At 41.6% G+C, this 17,561-nt stretch overlaps 1 protein-coding gene across 4 annotated transcripts in view; it reads right to left on the bottom strand.

The window, feature by feature from the left end:
* Positions 1 to 17,561, bottom strand: part of LAMA4 (laminin, alpha 4) — a 149,592-nt gene that overhangs the window by 80,684 nt on the left and 51,347 nt on the right. For all 4 annotated transcript variants that reach the window (XM_010856579.1, XM_010856578.1, XM_010856581.1 and 1 more), the window contains 3 exons: positions 17,146 to 17,270; positions 12,549 to 12,629; positions 1,278 to 1,492 (listed from right to left, as the gene is read on the bottom strand). In XM_010856579.1, coding sequence (XP_010854881.1) covers positions 1,278 to 1,492; positions 12,549 to 12,629; positions 17,146 to 17,270 — 421 coding nt within the window. The remainder of the gene's footprint in view (positions 1 to 1,277; positions 1,493 to 12,548; positions 12,630 to 17,145; positions 17,271 to 17,561) is intronic.

Below are 17,561 nucleotides of genomic sequence, written 5' to 3'. Positions count from 1 at the left end.
ATTAATTTTTAATATTTATAAAGGATTTCTTCAGTTATGTAGGCTAGCAGTAAGCTGGAATAGAATTGTGAATTTCCTCCCACCTCTTAACTGTCTTTACAGAATAATCATAAAATATTGGCTTCAAGGATAACATACATTTATTACATTTTGGCTGTTAAAATGTTCCACAAAATTCAGATTTATGAAACAATTCAGCAAGGTCATGCATTATTGCTTCCAACATTAGCTTCTTTTCTAAGAGTGATCTGCATCCATGCCATTTAAACATGAGTTTAGTCAATATTTTGAGAATCAGGATGCCAATGTTTAAGTCTTTGGCTTTGCCAACCCTCTTTCCGATGCCCACTTCTCTCTAGTCTGACTGGACAGTGCTCCTCTCCTCCCTCTGTTATTCTCGGGGCTATGTTTCTGTGCACACAGCTTTCCTGGAGGCATGGTTACTTTTCTGTGACTTCTGCAGATCATATTTGTTTTCTTCTCAATTTCAAACTCTTCACTTCTTAAAAATCTCTTTAAGTGGAAACCTGTTTCAGTGAGAGTATCTCTAACTGAAGCAAGCCACAAGAGCACAATACCTCTTCCTCAGTCTTCTTCATCTCAAAGGCACATACAAGGAGGAATACTCAGTCTCAGCCTTCCTTTAATCCTGCAGGAAGGCAATTTAACTTTACTTCTGAAGAGCTTCACTCTCTGAGGTAAATGGATTGGAGAAATCCCAAATAAAATTGGTACTTTTCAGTCTAACTGAAGTCTATCCAGGAAGATACTATCCCTGAAATATTTTCTCTGATAATTTGAAGAAATAGGGGGATGAAACTACTCCTGGATTTGCTAACCTATTTCACTGAAATGCTAACTTTTACCAAATATAACTAAAAAGAAAGACATAGTTTGCAGAATAAGAAAATTGATGTGAACCACACAAGCTTTCATTCAGTCCTCTGGTCAATGATAGGTTATCTGCAGAAGTCTGATTTACTTCTTTGGTCAAAACTGGAAGGACATGAAGATGGTAAGACAAAAGGTCACTGGTGTTAAGTGTCTCATGGTTCATTCTACCCATGAGCTAAGTTACACTAGTCGTGACAAAAATATCTACCCCTATGAATATGGGATGCACACCCTGAGACTCCATACTACCCTGGGAAAGTGTCAAGGGGGTAACTGCAGTATGTCCCCAAGAGAAATCCACCTGAACCTGGCACTGACAGAGAGCCTGCTCCTGTCACGCGTGCGCCTGTCGGGTGGCTGCAGTCGTGTGCACAGCACTGTACCTGCACAGTTCTTGGCTCTCCTCGCATCTCCATAGTACCCAGGCGCGCACCGTTCACACTTGAATCCAGTGGTGTTGCGTAAGCAATTCCTACACTGGCCAGTGACCTCATCACAATCTTCAAAGATCAGATTAGGATCTGAATTCCCACTGCAGTCACATTTCTTACAAGTGCTTCCGATCAGCAAGGGGTTTCCATAGTAACCAGGAGCACATCTGAAGGGGAATCACACGTTAAAAATTGAGCATCCACAGTTTTCTTCCTTTTTGTCTTCTTTCCTACTTAGAAGAAAGTATAATGAATTTCTGGACTGTTCTCCCAGAATTAATCCCCCCTCTCCATTGTGTTCCAGCCTGTTCAGTTCAGCAAGACCTTCAGGCGCAGGAGTGTCTGGCTATAACCAGTTTGTGGGCATTTGTGGTCACACCCCAATGACTGGGATGCACTGCTGCCATAGGATGGTGGTACTAGATATGCTAAAAGTGGCCATGAGATTTGCCACTAGGGCACAGCTAAGAATTGTTCTGGACAAAATTTTAATAATACCTTTACTGAGAATCACTGGTATATATTCCACCTTGCCAGAGTGATTGTTCTGATAAACTAAACCTGAGCCAATCAGTGCCTGGCACTGTCCCAGTCAAAATGGTTTGGCACAGGACTGATTCAGTTGGAGTGGAGCTCGGGCTCTTGTTTGAGGGCTTTGTGAAGGCATTCTCTCCATCCGCAGGTGAATAAAGAGGCAGGCAGCACGACCGGCTCTGGCAGCCACCCTGTGACTGAAAGAAGACAGTGTGGAGATGAAGCAGAGGGCAGAGCTGAGGGAGTCCCACAGATAAGTGGAGTTGGAGCCAGATGGCCATTACTCTGTAGGTTTTAGATGTATAAGCCTACAGAGGCCAGATACCTAGCTGCGTTTGTTGTGGGGGCAGAGCTGATGCCTATGGTCATGCCAGCTGGCCCTTAATGAAGAGAATCCAGCCCAGCTGGAGAGCAGAGACTGATACTTTCCCAGCCTTTGCTGGCTTTGCCAAGTTGCACACTCTGGGTGGGGCTGCCTCTGCCCAGAGGAAAAATGCCTTTCTTTACTGTTTCCAAAAGGTAACCTGTAGGCCAGCAGAAGCCCTGCTGAGCGTGATGGGACCACAGGCCTCATCTGAGGGGGCAGGTGCTTCTCAGCTCCTATCAACTGTTTCCAAAGGATACCTGTGAGGGAATGATCTGTCCTGTAAATCTTACTGTTTTTAAAGGAAATGTTGAAGTTTGGATTTGTATGTGAAATCTCGGTTTTTAAAGGTTGCTTCAAACTTTGTAAGAATACGGTTTGAGCCAACATACACATTTTCTGGCTGGCTGTTGTCCCTGTTTTGCTGTGGACCCTAAATTGGTGTTGAAGACTGGCTAAGGTGGGCTGAAGCAGCTTTGGGAGTGGCTGGAAAGAACGTGCAGTTGCACCATCATGGGACTGAAGGTTGGGCAGAGGAGTTAGTTTTGAAGAGAGAGAAAAAGGAAGAGAGCCAGTGAAGGTTTTCATGTGTGATAAAAGTAATGGTGAGTGAAGCCAGTGTTGGCATCAGAGTTCAGGATGGACTGCGGGCTGGAATCGGAGACCGGGGTTGGGTGGGGAGGGCCTCGGGTGGAACCTTGGCCTTGGGAGTGGAAAGCAAGACTTTCCAAGGAAACCAATAAGACCCAGCCAGTAATAATAAGACACCACATTTTTAAAGGCCTCCATTTAAAGCAAAAGAATTATGATTCAGAACATTTGAAAAACAGAAAAATTAAAAAAAAAATCACACCTGTAATCCCAAGACCTTAACAAAATCACTGTTCAACATTTTGTGTATGTTTTCCCAGGCTTTATTCCTGTCTCGGTTTTTTGATGTAATCATAATGATGGTGTATGTTCAGTCACTTGCATTGCATCTCATGGCTTCAACTAGGTAAGTTTATTTAGTTACCACAGACACCCAGGAGGGAGGGCACCCAGGCCTGGCATCCTGAGGTTGAGAGGCTAGTTTGATTTCCCAGTCTTGCACAGCCAGGAAGTGACAGCATATGACCCAGACCCTCTGACCCTGATGTTCTTTTCTTCACTCCACCCTGGATCACACTGCTGCTGCTTTACATGAATGAGTGAATTCAACCAACAGAAGGACAATTCATGTCTATTTTGTGTAAGGCATGGAGAGACAGAAGAGGAAAAACACACAGCCTATGCACTGAAAGAACAGGAAAGGAATTAGGCATAATTATACAAACTCTAGATACTGAGGACCATGAAGAAGATATGAATGTTAAGTGCCACACAACCCACAAAGAGGAAATGCTTGATACATTTTGTTATTCATACTCATGTCTCTGTACCTCTAGTTTACAGGCCCTCTGGTCCCCAAGTCAGCATACATCATTCCTCTGTGGAGCTCACGGCTGGATTGAATTACTATCCTGGGCTGCAGTCCACCAAACAGAATATTAGGATTCTTAGGCTCACTAAAATGGGATGTGGATCTGCCACCTCAGTGTGCAACTTGGGAGCCTGAGGTCTGGGAGTGAACGGATTTGTCCAAGCTCACAGAAGCCAGATGCCAGTTACTTTCTTTTCTCTGTTTGATTCCACTGTTTTTGATCTCCATAGGCAGTCTCCTGGTTTTCTACAAGAGAAAAACCAAACTCTCTCTTCTCTAAGTCAGAATCTCAACCACAGTAGAGACCTACTTTGAGTTACTTTGAATTTCAAGAACATCTTTTGGTGGCAGTCTCAGAGGCAACTCTGAAGTCACAGTCCCAACTTCTACCCTACAGATGTTATAGCATGAGAACATAAAGGTTTTGTACTAAGCCCCCTCTGACTCCAAGTTTATAGATGAGGAAACCAGATGATGAAGAAGCTGGATGACTGGTTCACCACTACATGGCTCAAGCATCGAGTGGGACTCCCAAGTTTATACTCTTTTCACTCCACAAGTATGGCATTAATGAGTCAACTAATTAACCCATTAATGATATAACAGGTGAGTAATTAAATGCTATCTGTTAATATGTCTAATTCCTGCCCTCTAAGAGTAAATTACAAAGGATACAGAAGGACCAGGAATTGGATTCAGAGTCAGCACTGGAGTCCAGGTACCCAGGACTGATGCACTTTTATTTGCTTCTGTAATTTCATTTCTAGTTATACTAATGACTTAATTCACTCAGAGAAAATAGAGCTGATAAATATACAATGCAAATGAAAAAACAGTGACATATGAACTTTGTCATTTCAGTCAGTGATCATATCATTTGGCAAAATGGGGGGAAAAAAGATATGCTTTTTGGAAAAAACATTTTGGTCAAAAAAATTTTTTTTGATGAAAAACTATTATTTGGGGAGTTTTTGTAGTGTTTTCCCTGTGCTCTGCTCTTTCTCCTTTGCTTCTCTTCCCAGGGCTACATTCTAGCCCTCATTGAATGCCTTTATCAAAGGTGCCAAAATTCCCAGCCCAGGTGGCACAGAAGCTTTTCTGAGGAGGACATGGCTCTATAGTCATTTGGGTTAAATTAAACAAAGAAAAAAAGTATCTGTTACACAGTAGGTACCAGATAAATGCTCTCCACTTCCCTACGAAAGACTGGGAACTAAAGCTAGGGAAATATAAGTAACCCATTCCAGGTCACAGGGCAAGAATCGAGAAATGGAGCAGCCAAGAGTAGGGCTTATGAGAAGAAATTTTGTACAGATAACAGGTCTGACAGCTTATGTCAGAACATCATGAAAAACATGATGCCTGCATAAAGAATCAGACTAATTCACCAAATCATAATATGGTGTGTGTTCAGGCGCATCTGACTCTTTGCGAGCCCATGGGTTGTAGCCCTCCAGGCTCCTCTGTCCATGGGATATTCCCAGCAAGAATACATTTCCTACCCTAGGGGATCTTCCCAACCCACGGATTGAACCTGAGTCTCCTGCCCTGGCAGGCAGACTCTTCACCACTGCGCCATCTCGGAAGCCTGAATCATAATATAATCCTCAATAAATGTTAGCTTCCTCATCCTTTTCATTATTTTTTTCTAAGTTCAAGGTCATTATCAAAATCATTGTCACTGTCATCATCATGGTCTCTGATGATATTATGTTTAGTCTTTCCTGTTAGATTTTCAGATTCCCTTAAATTTACTTTAATTTGCCCCATTTTTCTTTCCTGATCCTTAAGCAATAAGAGCCACCTAATAAATCCTCATATGGTTTCAGCATGTCTCTCAATCCCCCAAAGAGCTGAATGGATGAGGGTACACCGTTAAAGCTGCCACAAGAGACAATATGGACTACTTAGACATGGATATCATATATGTTGAGTAACTGAAAACTCTTCATTGAACAATGAGGGTCAATTGTGTGACCTTAGATTAAATCTCTTCAAGGATCTGAGTCTCAGGCCCCTCCATCTTTAAATAAAATGTACTACTTAGGAGCAGAGGGAAGGTCACTCTGAAGGAGAATGAGATTCAAAACTCCTGTCCATATGACTGTTCATTTTATAATTATTTGCATCAGAAGATAACTTACATCTGCAACCTCTATTCAATTCTGGGTCTTTGATTTTCCAGGCATGGGATGAGAAGTAGGGTATCAAATGGTGCAAGAAATGTCTGACTCTTGTCACTGCATGGAGTCTTTTTAAAGGAATAATAAAAGTTCTGGGATTTTTAGTAAAAAAAAGTTTTAAAGAAGCATTACTGAAACAAATGTAACTCAGTGCCTACAATATTCTAGATACTGTAATGGGGGAAGAATGAAGAGAGACATAAATAAGATACTACTGTTGAGAAGCTCACAGTTCAAAGAGATTTTTAAAAATTGTTTGACTTTGAACAAATGGCTTAACCTCTCTGTGTCTCACTTTCTTTTTCTGTAAATAAGGATGAAAATGGTATCTCATAGGATTTTTCTTTGAGGTTTAAATGTATCATTGCCTGCAAAGAAAGTGCTGACAACAGTACCTGGCATACAATAAGCACTAGTAAATATTACTGATTATTTTTACCATTATCACCATGATCATCATCTAAATGCAACAATATGTGGTTGCACCAGCTCTACAGCTGGTGTTAAGAGCAGCAGGTCCAGTATGGGGAGTTTAAATTATCAGGTGAGAAAGGGCTTTGGGAAGAGATAGGCAGGGCCCAGAGTAGGCTAAATAACTCGGACCTTACTGGGAAGACCAGCATGTTTGAGCTATTTTGCACAGTACTAAAGAGGCTCATGTCTTTCCTATTTTAGACCAGTGTTGCACAAACATGTATGTTGTATGTATACTTGTGAAAAGGAAAACATTTATACAGACTATCTCTTCCAGTGTTTGCTTAAATCATCCTTAAATACTTCAAAAAGAAAACTAAGTGTAACTCTTTATGTCTATGACTCTTATATATCTTGAAAAACCAGGATAAATTTTCCAAATAAAACACAACAAAACTATAAAATGAATTAAATTCAAATTAGCAGCATAATTCAGGCAACAGATGATGTTGTTGCAACTGAATGACCATTTGCAATGTGAGATGGTAGAGGACTGTTGGACTGCAGCATGCATGATCTGCCCTGTGCTGTGTGAGGACTCAGTTCAGTTCAGCTCAGTTGCCCAGTCGTGTCCAAGTCTTTGTGACCCCATGGACTGCAGTTTTCCAGGCTTCCCTGTCCATCACCAACTCCTGAAGCTTGCTCAAACTCATGTCCATCGAGTCGGTGATGCCATCCAACTATCTCATTCTCTGTCGTCCCCTTCTCCTCCCGCCTTCAATCTTTCCCAGCATCAGGGTCTTTTCCAATAAGTCAGTTCTTCGCATCAGGTGGCCAAAGTATTTGAGTTTCAGCTTCAGCATCAGTCCTTCCAATGAATATTCAGGACTGATTTCCTTTAGGATTGACTGGTTTGATCTCCTTGCAGTCCAAGGGACTCCCAAGGGTCTTCTCCAACACCACAGTTCAAAAGCATCAATTCTTTGGCACTCAGCCTTCTTTATGGTCCAACTCTCACATCCATACATGACTACTGGAAAAACCATAGTTTTGACTATATGGAACTCTGTTGGCAAAGTAATGTCTCTGCTTTTTAATACACTGTCTGGCACCCCACTCCAGTACTCTTGCCTGGAAAATCCCATGGATGGAGGAGCCTAGTAGGCTGCAGTCCATGGGGTTGCTAAGAGTCAGACACGGCTGAGCGACTTCACTTTCACTTTTCACTTTCATGCACTGGACAAAGAAATGGCAGCCCACTCCAGTGTTCTTGCCTGGAGAATCCCGGGGACAGGGGAGCCTGGTGGGCTGCTGTCTATGGGGTCGCACAGAGTCGGACACGACTGAAGTGACTTAGCAGCAGCAGCAGGCTGGTCATACCTTTTCTTCCAAGGAGCAAGCGTCTTTTAATTAAATGGCAGCAGTCACCATCTGCAGTGGTTTTGGAGCCCCCCAAAATAAAGTCTGTCACTGTTTTCATTGTCTCCCCATCTATTTGCCATGAAGTGATGGGACTGGATGCCATGATCTTAGTTTTCTGAATGTTGAGTTTTAAGCCAACTTTTTCACTCTCCTCTTCTACTTTCATCAAGACGCTCTTTAGTTCTTTGCTTTCTGCCATCAGGGTCATGTCATCTGTGTATCTGAGGTTATTGATATTTCTCCCAGCAATCTGATTCCAGCTTGTACTTCATCCAGCCTGGCATTTTGCCTGATGTAGTCTGCATATAAGTTAAATAAACATGGTGACAATATATATAGCCTTGACGTATTCCTTTCCTGATTTGGAACCAGTCTACTGTCCTATGTCCAGTTCTAACTGTTGCTTCTTGACCTGCATACAGATTTCTCAGGAGGCAGGTAAGGTGGTCTGGTATTCCCATCTCTTGAAGAATTTTCCACAATTTGTTGTGATCCACACAGTCAAAGGTTTTGGCATAGTCAATAAAGAAGTAGATGTTTTCTGGAACTCTTTTGCTTTTTCTATGATCCAATGGATGTTGGCAATTTGATTTCTGGTTCCTCTGCCTTTTCTAAATCCAGCTTGAACACGTGGAAGTTCATGGTTCACATACTGTTGAAGCCTGGTTTGGAGAATTTTAAGCATTACTTTGCTAGCGTGTGAGATAAGTGCAATTGTGCGGTAGTTTGAGCATTCTTTGGCATGCCTTTCTTTTGGGACTGCAATGAAAACTGATCTTTTCCAGTCCTGTGGCCACTGCTAAGTTTTACAAATTTGCTGGCATACTGAGTGCAGCACTTTAAGAGCATCTTTTTTTAGGACTTGAAATAGCTCAATTGGAATTCCATTACTTCCACTAGCTTTGTTCGTAGTGATGTTTTGTAAAGCCCATTTGACTTTGCATTCCAGGATGTCTGGCTCTAGGTGACTGATCACTCCATCATGGTTATCTGGGTCATTAAGATTTTTCTGTATACTTCTTTTGGTATTCTTGGCACCTCTTCTTATTATCTTCTGCTGTATGATGACTCAGTTTGCCTCAATGTCATGTCTTTGGACCTCCAGCTGTCTGTAATGTCTCACTGACACACCATCAGCCATGAGCTCTGAGGCAGATAGATCCTCCTCTATTATAACATGGTACTACAGAATGTATAGAACATGTTTCAGTGAACTTTTTTCCCCTCAGGATTATCACTGAAATAAAACACAAAATTAAGAAAAAACTCCCTGAGAACCCATGAACCTCCACAAATATTTCTGAGGACACCTGTGGCTCTTGGGTCCCAGTTTGGGAAGCACTATTTTATAGTTTGTGGGTGTGGTATCAAAGGTTGAAACAGAGCAGTAGTTCACAAGCCAGTGAGACGACTGCTGTGAGAACGCAACGGGGAGTCAAAATATGGGTCCCCAGCCTCACCTGAGAGGTCTCTTTTCAGTGGGGCACGGAGGGGTTTAGGCAGGGCACGGAGGGGTTTAGGCAGGGCCCGGGAATCCAAAGGTTTCCAGGAGATACATACACAAAGTCAGACTTGAAAACCACCTTTGATTAAAAGATCTCTAAGTGCAGAAATACCCAGTGCATTCTTGTTTGGACGAACGAGATAGCCATACAAACCAGCTACATATTTTGAAAAGATCTTGTGGGCGGATTTGAGTTTACAAATTAACTGAAAACATATTAGATGAAGTTTAACTGGAAAAACTTAACAATCTGATGATTAAACTCAAAACAGAGACCCCCCTCCCCTCAGTTCCAGAGTCAAAGAAATCACAAGCAGCTGAGGCCACCTCCTGTGAGATGACCCAGCCCCTCCATGGGAAGGAAATCTTTCCTTCCACTACAGTTGTGAAGAGCCTCTGCTAGCCTTCTCTTTGGCGTTTCCTTTTTTCTGTCTGGCAATCAATGCTTTTGAGGTTTGTCTTCTCCCCTAGCTTTGACTTCATTGAGGACAAGAGACCATATCTTACCTCCACTCCACCACAATCTGTTTCCGTGGTCATTTCTATTTTGAGGAAGAGTTCCCTGGATTATCAGGTCAATTTTTAATGTAAAAGACCTCACTACATTCTCTTTAAAAGAGCAGGGTGTAAGGAAGGATGGACAGGAAATATGAAGAAATTTGCTCTAACTGATCCTCCCCTAAAGCAGATGAAAGGTCTTGGAAGAGACGTTTACTTTCAGCACCCCTTTAGATGTAGCCTCCTGTCAAAGAGCATCTAGTCAACAGATTAACCATTTTTCTCCTCCACATCAGAAGTTCATCTAGCTCATTAATCATCGACGTTTAAAATAGGAGACTCTTAGGGAAGACATTTGGGAAAGGCAGAATGGGAGAAGAATACAAATGTTTAGCCCAAACTTTCCAAATCCTGGTTCACCTGCAAAATGATAAAATATGAGCACCTCTAGGGGTAGTTATGAGGCTGAGGGAGGACATAAGAGACAATCATAGTAAAGGCACTGTTTCTAGTTAAGGAAACTGAGATTTAGGGAAACAAGCCAACTGGTCCCAAGCACACATTATGCCAGTGGTGGAAACAGGACAACAGGCACAATGACTCACACTGTCACCAGTAATTATTATCGAGCATTTATTAAGTCCCATAGATTAAGTCCCATACTAAGAACTTCACAGTATTCCTCACACCAGTCTTATGAGGTGGGTATTTTTCATTTTTTGCCTTTCTAGAGACGTGGAAATTGCCACATAGAGATCAAATAACTTACCAGGAGAATCACAAAGGGATCACAAAGGAATCCAAAGCTGAGAGGTGGACTCAGCCAGGCTGACACTACATCTCAGCACTTTACTTCCACCTCCCAAACTAGTGCTCTCCCCTCCATCCTATCAATCCAGGTTTAGCTAAGCAGCAGATCTCACTGAGCCTTGCTGATTAATGCCAGGTTCCAGGAGCCTCCAACGTGTGCCGGGGGATTTATTACCCACAGCTCCACGTCTGAGGGTACTTGCTGTCTTGTGCCAGGCCCCCCACTGTCGCCGACAGAACCCTATCCACACCCCTGTGTGATTCTGTAGAACTGAGCCTTTGGGGACCAGATTACTTCACTTCTGGGGGAATGTGTGTTCGGTCAGCAGGACTCTAAGACTATTAATTCCCCTCTTAGGAGCCATCCAGCACCCATTAGCCAGGAATATTGCTCAATCCTTATCAGACTAAACTGAGTTTAACCTCAGACACTGATGAGAAACTCCATCCCTGGCTGATGAACAACCTCTCACATCCCTGAGGAGCCAGATAATGAGTAAATTGGATGGTTCACGTTCCTGGGCCCCCACATAAAGAAATACAGAATAAGCAAGTCACCAACAGTCATCAGCCGAAGGTCGTCTGATCATCTCTAGCGGTTCCCCTAAAGGATGACATTCACATGGTCTCTTAGCTTTCATGTTCCTCTTCCCTTACAGTAAAAAGGGGGAAAAATCCCACAACTCTTTAGCAAAAGAATTATCCATATTTTGCATATTTAACAATTACAATAACAATCTACTCAAAATAGAGATTTTCTACATTCCATAGACACTGGCTTTTTCAAAAGGGTTCCAGAGCTACACTTTGAGACATGGAGGGTGTTTTCTTTGGATGTGAAACGGTAATTAAGGTTTACCTTTTGAACCCTAGGCTGAGTCTGTGAGCCCCACCCAGGGCAGTAGGCAGTGTGCTGTGTGAAGTGAGCGCCCCACGGCCATGGGGATATGGAACTAGACATCTGACCGGTCCTTTCTGGCCCTTCCTTCCTTGTCCTGAGGACACCACGCCTCATTTTGCTGCCTAAACACATGGGAAGGCCGACGTTAATGGCATTTGTGTTAAAAATAAGAAGACCTCTCTGTGAGACTCTTTTAGTGAAAACCCTTTTAAATTAGAAACCTGTGAGCAGCTGAGGGAGGATGGGAAATATCTTGCCAGAAATCATTTGGTGGGAAGCCGTGCACTCTAGTTTGCCAAGTCCTTTCCTGTTTGAGCAAAGCCCAAAGCAACTTAAAAAAGTGTTAGGTATAAATACCAAAAAAGGAATTCAGAAAATCCAAATTCATGGAATTACTTTTCAGGAGAGGAAATGGTATAAAAAATAGGTTCAATAATAGGTTTGTGCCTTTTTCAATGTATCACTGTTAACTGACCAGTTAATAAAGGAATGCCTGAAGAAGTCTTTCTCTCTTTCTCCCTCTCTTTTGGACATTAATTACTGTACTACTAGTTCTCAGTGAGAGAGAGAGAGAAAGGACCGTTGCCAAAACCATTTCTTCAAAATACAGACATGCATTTCCCTCTTTCCTTACCCATTTATCCTGCGATGTAGCCATGGACGCCTAGGGAGCATTCTTTTTTTTTTTTAAACTAATTAACTTACTTGTGACTCCACCGAGTCTTTGCTGCTGCTCGGGCTACTCTCTAGCTGTGGTGCACAGGCGTCTCACTGCAGTGGCTTCTGTTGTGGAGCACAGGCTCTAGACAGCACAGGTTTCAGTAGTTGTGGCACACGGATTTAGTTGCTCTGGGGCACGTGGGATCTTCCCCATCCAGGGACTGAACCCGTGGTCCCCTGCATTGGCAGGCAGATTCTTATCCACTGGACCACCAGGGAAGTCCCTAGGGAGCATTCTTCTAGTTGTATCTACGGCATGGGGTTTGGGAAAGTTCCCCTAAAGGGTTCTGAAATGCTATCCGTCATTGCTTCTTAAGACCTATTGAATGAGAGCAGGGCAGAACTGAGGAATGTAGGAAACAGGAAGTTTCCTTTTACCATCACAGAGCATAGGGGTATTCAGGAGCCTACCTTTCACAATTAGGTCCAGCATAGTTTTCTTTACAAATACACCGAACAGCTCCGTTTTTCCTATAGCAGGACTCTGCAAAACTAGAATTGAAAGAGAATATTAGAAGTCAATTCCATACATCACTGAAGAGGCTGTCTTAATTTTGATTAGATCATCTCTACATTGGTCCCCCTCAAGGTCAAATGGGTGTGATCACTTGCTTCATTTAAATTAAATCTCCCTCCTTTCAGGAAAGCTTCGAGTATCAGGCTCAGACAGAAAGTGACACAGCACTGGTGACACCATTTCTGTCTACCTCATTTATTTTTCCATAGAGGCACTTCATTATTTTGACTTGAAACAGTGGGAATTTGTAGAACATCACGTATATCTGTGTGTGTGTGTGTGTGTATTTAATGCAAGTCTAAACCACATATTCCAAAGCTGGATATAAAATAAGCAAATTTTACCTGTGATTTTAGATTCATATGATAACTTTCTCTTTTTTCCGTCACTTTCTGTGATGTTAAAAGTTTTCCTCTTTTTTCCTGCATTAGCTCTCTTTCACTCTTCAACGTCATGAGCCAGTTCTAAACTATGCTTTATAATCTCCACAGAACTTTAATTTCTTTCATGTGTACCTTAAGGTTGGGAATAAAGGGTGCAGGGACTGGCTCAACTGACCAAAGTCACAAAGCAAGTACTCAAGTGAAAAATAGGACCCACAGTAAAAGGATTCTAGTCCATGAAACCCTCTCTCTTGATTCTTCTTCTTTTTTTGATAATAAAAAGTAGAGGACACAGAACAGAAAACAAACAAACATTGTTTCAGCAGAATAAATATTTGAATTATCAAGGCAGGGAAATGGAGTATTACTCTATACATTTTGAAAATTCTACGTTGACAGGAATCTATCCCTATGAGGATGGTATACAAAATTTTAAAGACTTTTAAATTAGTTTTGGCTTAGGTAGTGTACAATCCATGGAGCGTGACCTGCTGTTCTCACATTTCTGCATGTATCAGCAAAGACCTAATGGTCTTCGGAGGAAAGCAAATGGATATGTTTGCTTTGTGTGAATACATTTATAAAATCAATCAGAAAACAACATGTGCTTCTCAGTAAAAGGCAGTACACACAATTTATTTTCTCTAGCAGTTTGGTTAAAAACACTCCAATGAATTACATTTCTTTGGCATTTATCCTTTATTTTTCTTGTTCTTATTCCTCAGCCTCCTTAAAGAAACACCATCAGTTAAGTGTCCAGAACATGCATATTTCTTTGAAGATGTTCCACCCAGTGGCCCACCCATGGCCTGAAGGCATGAAATATCTGCCTGGAGTTATCTTCTTTGAGCTAACGTCCTACTGTTACGAACAGATGACATTTTCCTTACTTGGAGCAATTAGTAGACATGGAGGATGTTTGGCCAAACCCCAAATAAATAACAGAGCTCTGTGTAAATGCACCCTGGGAACAGCTATGTGACCACTGGTCTTGGTGGAGGGAGACGCAGGGGCAGTAGGGCCATCGAGAGCTCCTTTTTTGGTTTTTCATCAGCATTAACTGTTTACATTTTGCTTAGGCTAAAGTCTGTTTGGCGCTAGGGAAATGAAATCACTGTGCCTTTCTCAGGCCACACTAACAACCATGGTGCTCTTTCCAAGTGGAAGGGAGTTGTGCTTTTGAAAAACCCTCAGGGAACTTAAAGGAAAACAGACTCAGCACTGTTTGTTTGCAAAACTCCCTCAAGCATCACTTTCTTGCTTTCAGATGTGGCTCTTGTAACTGGGGATCCAAATCCTGGGTCTGTAGGCTCAACTAGTGTATCTTTCTAACAGAACTGAGATTCCACACATGGTGCCTTTCTGAAAGCTCAAATAAAAGTCCTGGCACTTTAATTTTTATAGAAAGCAGCAATATGAATGATTTTTATAGAAAGCAGCAATATGAATTTTAAGAAAAGCTGAAAGAGGCAGTGGGGAGTCTGATTTTATACGATATTTGATTAGTATTTGAGATTAGTTAACTCAGTCAATAATAAGGCCAGATCAAAGACTAGCACTTTATAGGATCCAGGCCAATTTGTCCTATTCTATGACTGCAGACTACTCCCAGCTTTTTGGAGCCAGTTTTCTCCCCAAAGGGATTCAGGAAATAGAACAATTGCCACTACAGAGAAAGCAGATCTCTCCTACCCTTCCCCATTCCTCCATACTCTCACATATGTTCTTTACTTACAGCTTGTATATTTTTGCTTTTGTGTTAATTTTCAACAGGTTTTTTCATCTCAAATCTGTCCTCTAGAAACTTCAGCTTTTATATCTATGAATATCTGTGAATATGTACCTAACTGCACAATCATTCCCTAAGTCCCTCAATTGCTCTTTTGAACTCAGATCTACACACACAAGCAGAGAAAGAACATGGGTGGAAATGGTATTTCTTGGTGCCTATGGAACTACCTCTGTTTTCTCTTTTAAGACATGAAGCTCATTACCCGACTGGCAAGTTTCTGCTTATTTTATTTAAAAGCATTAACAATCTTCAAAAGAGCTTCTTGAGGAACTAAGACACTGGATAATCTGTCTCATAGATAAAGAGGTCAAATGCTTTAGAAGCGTCAAAATACTGTTGTAATCTGATCTATTTTAAGGAAGGCAGGAGTTTTTGACCATTCTATTCACAACTGTGACCAACAACCAGTACATGATTGGCACGAAATAAGTGCCTGATTAATATTGATTTTACGTAGATAAGACTTCTCAGCCAATGAGGTTCCAGAAGCCTCATATCTCAAAGCATTAATGTCACATAATTTAGATAAGTAATTGTTGTATGTATGGTGCAAAAAAGTACAAAAGTCAGACAACACAATGAAGAATTTGGGATTACCTTTCTAATTCATCTGTTAATTTCTAAAGAAACTGCAGCTCTAATCTTATAAACCTGCTTTGAGCAGATGATGCTATATAACAACTTTGTTCATGTAGGAGAATGAGTGAAACTTATTAGAAAGTTGGAGGTAAATATATTAAACAAAATAACTACACCACGGTAAGGGAACGGCACATTGAACACACCATCAGATATGGTTAAGACTCATGCTTGAGAGCAGAATATTAATGAACAATTAAATAATATATCTTGATGAAGCAAAGGGAGCTCATAAATCAGGACATGCTTGAATAAAAATAACAGAACAGTGTTTGAGTTTTCCACTCCCACTCTCAGAACCATCCATTCTGTACATGTTATTAATACCACTGAACAGGAAAAGTTACAAAGCAAGGGCTAAGGCAGTTTAATGGTTTCTAAAGAAAGATGGGACTGTAAAGCTTTTGACTTCTTCACTGCCTGCCAGACTCATCAGAGGCTCTGAACAAATCACAAGCTATGAGGTGAAATGTTAGGTGACACTGGTGTTCAATAAAGGGGAAAACAGGGGGAAACTTGGCTGTCATCTCTTTTCTCTTTATAAGAAAGTGTGTGGGATGATATTACTTATGTGTGGAATGGAACAAATGACACAAATGAACTTAGCTATGGGACAGAAACTGATTCACAGACATAGGGACAGACTGGCGGTCGTCAGGTGGCCGGAGAGGGGTGGGAGAGGGACGGGTTGGGAGTCTGGGGTTAGCTGATGCGAACTATTATGTATAGGGTGGATAAACACCAAGATCCTATTATATAGCACAGGGAACTATCTTCAATATCCTGTCTTAAGCCATAATAAAAAGGAAAACAAGAGACAGAGAGAGAGAGAGAGAGAGAGAGAGTGTGTGTGTATGTAAGGCATTCAGGACTTTTTCTAGTTACTTTATATGCATTATTTAATCTTTACAACAACTATCAAGGAAATATTACATCCAAATAATCAGAAGAGCACCTGATACAGAGTATGCAAAATGTTGGAAAACTAAATACCATTACATCATTTTAATTCTACATTACATTCTACATTTTTAAGCCAATAAAATGGCCAGTCCTGACTTGACTACTGGATTTATACATATATGTGCCTGAAAAGAATTCCATTATTTCCACTAAGATGTATGCATATTGTCTTTAACTTCTCATTCAGGAAACACAGCCAGAAGTGAAAATTCATCTTCTCAGAAATCTTCTATGTGCTGACTGGTCTAAAGCATTCTGTTTATCTATGCTCTATTTCTAACTGAAAATCCACTTAGCTGCCACATGTAGAAAAGGTCTGCTCTGTAAGTTGGAAGAAACTACTACTGCTGAAAACACTGAATTATAATTGTGTTGGTATCACCATTTGCAATCTCTCTAGGTTAAGGGATAGCAGAGAAAAAATGAGACTAGCCTTGCTTATAAAGCTTGGGAAACTTCACTGTGTCTGTGATGTGTCCTGCAACCCACCCCCAGTATTTAGGGCACAGAGTCATCACCTATACTGCAAGTGTTTAAGTCTTCCTGAAAGTGGATTCGGGCTAGAAAACTTTCCTGTACTTTTTCCAATCTCATTACAACAGGAGATACTCAATTTTGATTGTACAAAAACCCTAGAACTCTATATAGGGAGAAGAAAGAAAAGAAAAACAAAGGGGATAAGCAGTAGAAAAGGCTATTTCCTTTAAGACTTACTTGGCAACATGAGGCAGGGGGCAGGGGCATGGCTGGCAGAACCGGGGGGGCCCCCTGATGGCATCTCCAATATAACCATCTAGACATTTCTCACAGTGCTCGCCTGTTGTGTTCCGCTGGCAGTGCTATGAGACAAAAAGATAAGAAAATTGACAAGGGCACACAAGAAATTTTATACACAGCAAATGTGGGAATCAAGCAGTATTTCAAGCAAAAGGGATATCGGGCCTGACAGAACAGATGGTGTATAATGATACTTACCGGTCAGCACAGAGGAGCTATGCTGGGCCCAGTGGATGCTACAAAGTGTGTGAACCATGGGGAACACTCCTGCGCGTGCGCTGGCAGCCTGGGGGCGCTCTTCAGAGTTGGTGTGAAGAGCAGATTATTAGCCATTCATTTCAATTCAGAATGAT

Source organism: Bison bison, unplaced genomic scaffold, assembly GCF_000754665.1.
Source record: "Bison bison bison isolate TAMUID 2011002044 unplaced genomic scaffold, Bison_UMD1.0 scf7180017864373, whole genome shotgun sequence".
Taxonomy (NCBI): Eukaryota; Metazoa; Chordata; class Mammalia; order Artiodactyla; family Bovidae; genus Bison; species Bison bison.
The sequence above is the reverse complement of the archived record's forward strand: the minus strand, read 5'-3'. Positions and strand labels throughout refer to the sequence as shown.